Genomic DNA, 10,115 nt, shown 5'->3' with positions numbered 1-10,115 from the left:
GAACTGACCCGATAGTCTCCAACACCCTTATAAAGCTAATTTCTCCCATCTCTCTATACCGGCTTGTTTCTTCCTCCCAGAATTTTTGTAATCAATCTGGGTGGTGTTATTTTTTTTTTTCTATCTCTTTTTTTTCCCACACTGCTGTTGGATAAAAGATCCCGCCCTTGATTGAAATGGAATCTTCCACTATTGAGCGAGCCTTTGTTGAATGAGTCATCGGCGCAGCCTCTCATTGGCTGAGGCCGCCTGAGCCCAGGGGATTGCCTGGCGCCGGCTGCAAGGACCCGCTCCATTCACAGAAACGCTGGCTCGCTCGCCGGCCCTTTCATTCACACAAACAGCATCTCATTCATATTCTGTCGGTTTTTCTTTTTCTTTTTCTTTCTTTCTTTCTTTTTTTGTCTGCTTCTAATGAAGAAGACCACGGTTTGGGAATGGTGGGGCTGACTTGCTTCAGATTGGAGGGGGACTCCAATCACCATCGAAATCGTCCGTGGGGTGCGCATCTGCTGTTGCTATGCGAGCTAGAGGAAGGGAGAAAAGAGAGTGCGGGGTGGCTGTTCGGCTAGGGCTGCCGCGCGGTTGGAGAGCGGTGGGGACGCGTTTGCTGCGCCAGGGCGGGCCTGGCCGCTCTGCGCTTTTTCGTCCTCTGGAACCGGCCTCACTTGCACGCCCGCCACGGGTGGCTCTCCCTAAACTCCGTTCCCGGGGCTCCCAGAAAACCTGGGAACCGCAGTGCCACCCGAGATCAGCCCTGGGCGTGAGAAGACTCAGGGTGACCTGCTAGTGTGCTAGAAGGCAAATGCATTCGCTTGCACAGAAGTTACCAGGAAACTTTGACAGCGATTGACTTCTCTGTGGTGCAGGTGATCTGACTTAACGCATGAGGCCACCTGGCAGAGGCCACCGAGGAAGGGCTCAGTGGGTCTCAGAATCTTGGACAGATCCTCGGGGAGGCTGTCGATGTTCTATTCTCCCAAGCGTCAGGAAGAAGGCCTGTGTCCCTGCAAGCCTGGGCCCGACTCCCAAGGAAGAGGCCATTCTTGCTGTGGATTTGATGGGCAGTTAGAGCAGCCGCATTTTTTCCCCCTGCCTGACTGCAGGGCTGCAAGCAGCAACTGAAGGGACATTGAAACGGATTGGTAGTGCTACTAAGGCATGCTTCCAGGGCTTAAACACATTTACTTGGAATAAAACTGGAAACGCGGCCCTCTTTTTTCTTTTTTTTTTTTGGCATGGATTTCTGGAGCCTGTTGCCGCTCAGCAAAGAAGCACTGTTTTTGTTTGTTTGTTTGTTTGTTTTTTGGAAGTAGATTTTTCAACTGAACCCTAGCTGAGTACATCTGCTGACTGCTGTAAATTATTAGGGAACACCCCCCCCCGCGCTGTACTGAGAAGAAATTTCTGTGCTGATTTTTTTTTTTTTTCGTGAGTTGGTACAGGAATTGCACCGCCACAGATATTCGTCATGGCTGCTCCGCTGCTCTGAACAAGAAAAGCAAACCACAGGAAACTGACAGAGGTTTTTTTTCTCTTCTTCTTCTTCTTTCTTAAATATTCATCTGCGGGTGAAGGGTCCCCCCTCTTTTTCTTCCTACTTAAAAATTCTTGCTACTTTCCAAAAGCAGGATTCATCAGGATTCGCCTTGAAGACTTCTTAAAACGCCTTCGTCACATTTGAAAGCATCCCTGTCAGACACTTCTGGGCTTCATCCACATGAGCTGAGCAAAGGAAGAGCAAACCTTTGCACAGAATAATGGGTTGCGGAAAGTTCAAGAGATCATTTGACAGGACTGGATTTACCTTTGGCACAGATGCGGGATGGGGAGGGGGTAGGTGAAAAGGCAAAAGACTGGAAGGAAATATCTGCGAAGGTAGAAAAAGGAAATTTGAGAACTGATTGGCTGTAGTTGCTGTCAGCGGGTGGATGTCGTTTTCTTCTCTCTCTTTTTGCTACAGGAAGTGATTTGCGGAGCTCACCGAGCCTTTGTTGAGAAGGGTCTCCTCAGAGTGAGTCACGCTTTTGCTGGGAGCAGCCCAGTGCAGCTGGCCGCTCGCTCCATCAGCGGCAACTATGACTTTTGCAAGGCAAGCGTTCCACCCCAACCCTCGGTCTCCAGGGCCCGCGCTGCGTGGCTGCTGCTCTGCTGCCTTGTAACGGTGAAAAGGGCTCGGTCGTCGGCCTCGGCTGTCCCTCTCCGGAAAGGCTGTCCTGGGACCCGGGCTCCTCGTCCCGCTCGGGGGACCGCGGCTCGTGTGCTATGCGCGGCAGTCCGCGCCGGGGCCGGCAGCAGCAGCGCCCGGGTGGATGCGGCGAGCCCACGGAGGGGCATGCTTCCACGCACCAAGTACAACCGCTTCAGGAATGACTCGGTGACATCGGTCGATGACCTTCTCCACAGCCTGTCGGTGAGCGGCAGCGGCGGCAAGGTCTCGGCGGAGCCCGCGGCGAGCCCCTACCTGGTGTCGGGCGAGGCGCTGCGCAAGGCGCCGGACGATGGGCCCGGCAGCCTGGGCCACCTGCTCCACAAGGTGTCCCACTTGAAACTCTCCAGCTCCGGCCTGCGTGGCCTGTCGTCGGCCGCCCGGGAGCGGGCAGGAGCGCGGCTCTCGGGCAGCTGCAGCGCGCCCAGCCTGGCGGCCCCGGACGGCGGCAGCGCGACCCCCGGGTCCCGCGCCCCGGCCGCCAGCATGAGTGCCACCAGGAAGAGCCGGGCTGGCGACGAGCCACTGCCCAGGCCCCCTCGGGGCGCGCCGCACACCAGCGACCAGGTGCTGGGGCCGGGAGTCACCTATGTGGTCAAGGTGGGTAACCCGAGCACATCACTGGGGGGGGGGTCCTGGGGACGGGGTGAGGTGGGGAGGAGGGAGTCGGGGCGGCTGGGGACAGATGTCCTTCTCTGAAGCCCCAGGGTTCAGGGACAAACCCCAGGGAACACAGACGACAGTTGGATGTGAGGAAATGCGCTCTCCTTAGCAATTCTCTTGCTCGACAGGGCAAGGAGTGAACTAGAAATGCTGTGTGGGGGAAAGGTTGAACTGTCTGGTCACCTCGCATGGAGCTTGCTTTCCCCAAGGCACCCTTGTTGAAGCATGCTTTGGTCACCTGGCTTCATCAGATGTCCCTCTCTCCCTAGGGATCCATTCCTGAGATCATGGTCTGGCCTACTAGAGGTACACTTGTCAGGCCTGGCAGCCAGCCTTCTCCCTGATGAGCGATGTCACAACTTCTGTGTCCTACCCTGGAGGTGGGGTGGACCATAGTTGCCCCCCCCCCCCAGAGCAAGAGCAACTGAGGGCAGGGCAGGCAACACTGCCTTGCTTCCTATAAAAGATGAGTTCTAGCGTCTTACCCAGAAAGATTTTCTTTGGCTCTAAACTGTTTTGGTTTACAGCCATTTGGGACTATTTTCAGGGTGATAGAAGTACCTTTTCATGGACTAAAGAGGGAATGAGGTTGAGGCTCTTGGACCCACCTGAGGGAAAGGAGATTTTCTTGCAACACAAAGAATGATAATTTTAAAGATCCCAACGTAATTGATAGAATCCCCGCAGCTCTCAAGCGTGCCAAGGCCTGTCGGGTACCCAGCACAGCTCAGCCCATCTGCCAAGCGCTCATTTCCTCCAGCCAGACCCAGCTGCAGCAGACACAGCCATGCTTTGCCCAGATGAGAGCCAGGATGAGAGGCCAGGGGCTCATTTCATCGTGCACCCCCCCCCCGCCCCGCCCCAGGGCACTGCTTTTCAGTTGAAATAGACACTCTCTCAGTCCCCTGTGTTAACAAACCTGTGGGACAGACGTCTGGCCTATAAGCAGTAGTTGCAGAACCAATTTAAAAGTTCCATAGGACACTTCTTCAGATAACATGCAGTATCTTGGTAGCTTGGGACTAAATTCCCTAAGGAATGCACATTATCTTTGACTGTATAAAACACATGTAAGGAATGTGGCCGGGGACCTCCCTTTCTTCAGCTTGCTTTTAATTGGTCCTCTCAGCTACTGAACACAAATCACATAAACTGTCACTATACTTTAACAAAGGGGACATAGATCAGCATAAAACACACACATTCTGTTGAGTTTATCTCAGAAAAGGATGACCACTGATCATTTAACTGATATGTCCAGGGCCCGAAGGGCAAAGCCGACCCAACAAGCAAATGAAACCCAACCCTGACAACCTTGGGGTTAAACTGTGACTAGAATACAGTCAAGCATCTTTCTGCTTGTTTCTGTTAAGCATTTAAAAAATAGGTAAATAGAGCTGGGTAGAGCTGATGGGGTATGTATCCTGTAGACTGTAGAGGGTTGCTTTAAAAATGAGGGACATTTTTCAAACTCATACTTTAAAAGAACCATTTGACTTGGTGTCAGCTGTCCCAGTGCCCAAACAGTACGTCAGTGAATCTGGAATTTGAATATTCAGCCAGACAAATTAAAATGGTATTTTAGGGAGAAAAATCACTTTAATGAAGGCTTTGTCCTTGTGAGAGAGGCCACATGACCAACATAGGAAGATAAGATAGCCTGCTTAGCCTGGGATCTCTCTGTGGGGACAGTTTTGAGTTATCCCAGTGTCAGCAGCCATAGATCCAGGGCCAGAAAGCTGATTGGGTCTACTCAGAGGCTATGCGTGTCCCCAGGAAGAGGGTACAACAGTGCCCCAGAGGTACCTGCACATAGAGATGCAGGCACCAGTGACCCACACTATAGTGACCCAGTTGTTATTGGCCTGGTTGTTTATTCGCAGCTGCGAATGTTTATGCTCCTGTGAGCATAAAGCCAGGGGTGGTCCCCACATCTCCGGCGAAGTTGGAGATCACACAGAAAGGAGGCCAGACACTGAAGGACGATTGCAGTCCTTGTGTGTATGTCCCCTTCAACTAATCATGTGGCCCTCTGTGGGCACATGTGAGTAGATTTTCCACATTGTCATGTTGACTTCAAAACCGACTAGTTTTATTGAAAAAAAAAAAAAACCCACAAAACTAAAAAAACCTCTTACGTTGGTGTTTATCTGATGGCGTTACTGATGGTCCTTCTGGAACCTTCAAAAGCCTGGAATCTTAAATCCCGAACTCAAGCCCTAGAACCCTAGGGTTTAGAGTCCGTGAAAGGACTCAACTCCTTTCTGTACACTTTCTGGAAAATTCCAACACTGCATCATCACAACCGATCTATGAGAAGTACTTCCTGGTAGGTGGCAACTGGATGTCGTATACAGGAGTGATAACTCAGATACATCAAGTTCATCCACTTGAGAGGGCACTATGGATACTGAAGCTGGGTGGGTTTTGATTGTCTACAAAATGAACCATTTCCGTGGGCAGCTGCTAAGGTTGAAGAAGGATGAGAAACTGGAAACTAAAAAAAAAAAAAAAAAAGTTTCCAACCAGCAGGATGCCTAGCTCCCTGCACATTTAACCCATGTTTTCTGCCACCCCTGAGCCTACTGTTAGTTTACATCTTTCTTTCCATAAAAAGCACCCCTCGCCCCGCATGCCCAGACAGGGTCTTAGTATCCCAGGCTGGCTTTGAACTTACTATGTAGTCAATGATGACCTTGGACTTCTGATCCTCCTGTCTCCACCTCTGTATGGAGATTGCAGGTGTCTGGTCCCTTGGTGCTGGGGATCATACCTGGGGCTTCCAGCATCCTGGGTAAGCACTCTGCCGACTTAGCTGCAACCTGAGCCCACTGGTCAATAAGGGTGTGTGTGGGGGGTTTATGCACTCTGGAGGGTTCAGCTTTAGACTTTGCCAGCCAGGTCTCGGTGCCAATACTACTTTACCCCTCTTAAGTATTCCAGATACTTGCTTAATTGTGGTAACACAATAGAGAATGAACAGAACCATGGACAGTGTCATGAGGTGCTGATCTAAAGCTTGCTTTCTATTTGGATTGAACGGTCGATGGAGATGGCTGGAGATGGAGTGCAGTTCTGCGGCTGCCCACCTGTGTTGTGAGTGTGGCTGGCATGGGAATCTCTCAGGCTGCTCCTCCTTCTCTTTCCTAGTTCCAGTCAGGGAGACTTTAGGAAGGAAAGCTGGTCTGAGCCTGGCACGGAAGAGCCATTGCAGACAAGCAGGTCTAAGGTCTGGTTCTGGAACTGCTTGGTGGCTGCAGAGACAACAGTTGTGGACTGTGAGACTGTGGCCTGCATCAGGCCAGCCGCTGGCCCCAACATGGTTCTCAAAAGAAGGGCTCTTTAGAACCACATTTTAAAAGGCTCAGAGGGGTTGATGTGCTGAGATGTGACCACATGTAGGGCAGGCCCAAGTGCAAACTGCCAAAATAAGATCAAACAGAGGAGAATGGCTGAGGTCTTTGCACTGAGCAGTGCACACCGTGGTTGTCACCCAGGGAGCTGGCCGACTGGGCTGCTCACAGATCCCGCTGACCCCTCTGTATCAGTTTGTGGCATCATTCCTTTACTGGGGTGAAAATGACAGGTTTTCTATGGAAATGTCATTATTGGGAATTGATCCCAGGGCCACACACACGCTCAGTTAGAATTCTACCACTGACACCCCAGGCCTAGAGGAGGTTTTATCAACTGACAAGGAGGGAGTTTTTCCTAGTATGTTAGGACTGGTTTTCTTCTAGAGCTAAGGCTTTTTTTTTTTTTTTTAAATAAATGCTTTTAAAATAATTTTTTCTCTGGTTTATGAATCTAGTGACATCTGGAGTTTGTGAGTCATCTGTTTTATTCATTAATCTTCTATTTATCTTTATGGATGGTTTTAATAAACTAGATTTATTCTGAAATTTATTCTTAAATTTTGATTTGACTCATCTACAACGATATCTTTTTCTTACAGCTTTATTTTTTTAGTAACTATGAGAAAAGTTCATACAAAACAGTCATTGCCAAGTCCTGATAAGTACACCCAGGATGCTGTAGACGGTGAAACTAATTAGATTTTTGTTTTGGTTCTAGATGAGTTGAACTTTAAAGGTTGATGTTTTCTCTTAAAGTTGTTTAACCACCTTGTAATGTGTAGCTTGCATGCAAATACTGCCTAAAACATTTGAATGATAGCTTTAGAAATTCTCATGATGTTGATGGTTAAGTTCTTAATTTGGTCTGGAAAATGTGTTCTCTGTTACGTGACATAAGTGTTGATTTGTTAAATGAACACACTTGCCACATATCTATACCTTATATCCCACTGCAAAGTACATACATGTGCCATATACCACACACATCATATACATATATACCTCATATCCTACACACACACACACACACACACACACACACACACACACAGGCGTGCACGCATGCTCACACACACATATATGCACAATCTGTCTAAAGATATACTCATACCACATACACATATACAAACACACTACACCACACATGGAAGCACAACTCCATACCCCACACATGTTATTATAACTACTACACAAACACCATGCATCATATATGTATACATCTGTACATCTCACATATACAGTCACAGATATACACAAATGCCATATACCACACATACACACCACATGCTGTGTTACAAACATACCCTTATATACACATTGTATAGAGATATGTACATGTCATATACACACATACATATACTACATATCATATATATACACACACCACATACCTATAGATATACATACATGTCACATACTACATTCAGACTCAGAGCTTACATCACATATACATGTGCCTTCCATTGCATATATATATATATATATATATATATATATATATATATATATATATGCCATGCTACACACTGTATAATACATGGGTAGTGCATATCACATACACATATATGGCATAAATATACACAAATGCCATACATTATACATATACATATACAGCTCATGTCACAAACATACAACCCTCACACTGTATAGATATACACGTGCTCTATAACACATACACACACACACACACATATCACATCACACATACACCCCCCCCAGACACACATACACACTACTTTCACACATGCAACACATCACATTTCACATACTCACACACAAGCTCCTTTCCATCTCTGCCACCCATAGGTGAACAAGTAATGATATTTCAGATTGGGACAGTCTTCACTCTCATTCAGAAAGCCTCATACCTAGAAATATCCAATTATCTAGCATGTCTTGTCTATATTCATGCTTAAGAAACAAGTCACCCCGAATGATAAGCTATCAGTGAGACTGTTCTGCACAGAACAGACCTCCTGTGCATCAGGTTTTACCTTCCCACAGACGCCTGTGTTTTGAAAGGTTGTATGATAAGCAACCTTTAAGCAAAGCCCTGGTGACAGAGAAGTTGGCTCATCTTATGAGCAGTGCCGAATTGTGGCCTTGGTATGGGGTGTCATGCATCCATGTCTGGGCTGGCTGTGAGAGGCAGGGTAGCTCTTTACAGACTTGAATGGTCAGTTCACTTTTCCAGAGTACGTTGTCCTGCTTTGGAGGTTGTAACCAGGAGGCTGGACTGATAGAAATGTTGGAATCATGACTGGGAGGGTTCTGGCGCTGACATCTGACCTCATTGGAAAGATGGGTCCGTGACAGGCATTGCACCTTCAGAAGCACAGTTGCCTGGGTGGAAGAGGGCTGGCCTGCTGTGCTGGGGTTGACACCAGTGCCAGCTGGGTGGGAAAGTATGGTAGAGACGAGAAGGAACAGGAGGAGCTAGAGTACTCATGGAAATGGATGAGGAGAAGGCGGGCTCCTTTCATTCACAATGGGATCATTATGAATATATGACTGAAATCTGTGAATATATAAGACTGAAAGAAATGGCCAGGTGTGCATATATTCTATCTGGAAAGGAAAAAAAAAACCTTGTTACCACACAAAACCTCTGATATTTGCTGGATAAAGAATATCATCCAGGTAGGAGACACTGAACAGGGTTAGACTATTGAGTGGGAGGATGTTGCCCACAGTAAGTGCACTGGAATGTATACTGAGGGTGCAAATGTGTGTGTGTGTGTGTGTGTGTGTGTGTGTGTGTGTGTGAGCGAGACTACTCTAGCATGTGTAGTGACTCTGTGTGTGTGTGTGTGTGTGTGTGTGTGTGTGTATGTGTGTATGACTGAACTCTAGGATAGATAATAGCCATGGAGTATGGTTAACTGCATATGAGGATAGTTGATGTTTGTGCATGTGTGAACTATACATGCCTCCCAGTGTGCTTGTGGTAATTACTGCTTTCCTGTAGTGGCAAAGCCAGGTCATTTTGTGCTACTTTGATTTCCCATCACCTTTTCCCCACCAAAGCAACAACATTGACAAGAACTCGTGTTAAGCATGTTTACCCGTGTCCACATTATCTCACGAGAGATTCTTTCCTGCATGTTCGTTTCTGAGTTTTGAAATAATTATAATACAGTGTTAATCTAGCTGGAGTTGAGGGGACGGAGCATCTTCTTTGGATCACTTAACCTCCAGCAGTGTGTCAAGAATGGGAATCTGACTTTCCGCAGTTGGGGTCATATAGTCTGTTTTCATACCCGTCAGGGGAGTCAGGAAAGGTATGTTGGGTGCCTCTTAACCCTCCTGTCACCCACAGGACATGGCTGTCACTATTCTCTGGGACCTCATGCCATCCTGGCTTCCAGCTGGTGCTCTTCAAGGGTTCAGGATTCGGAAATCGCTGAGTTGATAGCTACAGCTTGTCACGTCTGTGGGTACATCCATCCCAGGATTCTGGGCTTAGGGATGTACTGTGCTGTCCCAGGGTCGACCAGGCAGTGAGATCTGGGTTTCTAGCCATGACTTTCAGATCTTATGAGAAACTGACCATGCACCCTGAAGCTGCAGAAAAGGCATTTCAAGGAGATAGTTTGGGAAAGGGCCTTGTAATATCCACGAGAGCTTCTGGGTTGCTGATTGCCCAGTAGCCATGTGAATACATTGGAAACCCCTCAAAGTCGAGGTATTCTGAGAAGAAAGTTTAAATAACTCATTGTTCTAGTGCTGAGGACTTCAGATGTGAAGCCACAATAGGGTGTCTTTGGAAATGTGTTCTTGTTCCAAAGAGGAAACCTACACCACAGAGCCTTCATTCCCTTCTGCCTATTGAGGAGGAAGAGAAGAAAAATATCCATCCAGAAGTGTGTGTGTGTGTGTGTGTGTGT

General features: G+C 47.8%; 1 protein-coding gene across 1 annotated transcript in view; it reads left to right on the top strand.

The window, feature by feature from the left end:
• The first annotated feature begins 270 nt into the window (after positions 1-270).
• Positions 271-10,115, top strand: part of Shc3 (SHC adaptor protein 3) — a 137,129-nt gene continuing 127,284 nt past the window's right edge. The window contains exon 1 of the mRNA XM_021215436.2: positions 271-2,809. Coding sequence (XP_021071095.1) covers positions 2,336-2,809 — 474 coding nt within the window. The 5' untranslated portion in view covers positions 271-2,335. The remainder of the gene's footprint in view (positions 2,810-10,115) is intronic.

Source organism: Mus pahari, chromosome 16, assembly GCF_900095145.1.
Source record: "Mus pahari chromosome 16, PAHARI_EIJ_v1.1, whole genome shotgun sequence".
In the NCBI taxonomy this organism is placed as follows: domain Eukaryota; kingdom Metazoa; phylum Chordata; class Mammalia; order Rodentia; family Muridae; genus Mus; species Mus pahari.
Note: the sequence above shows the minus strand (reverse complement) of the source record. Positions and strands in the feature narration are given on the sequence as shown.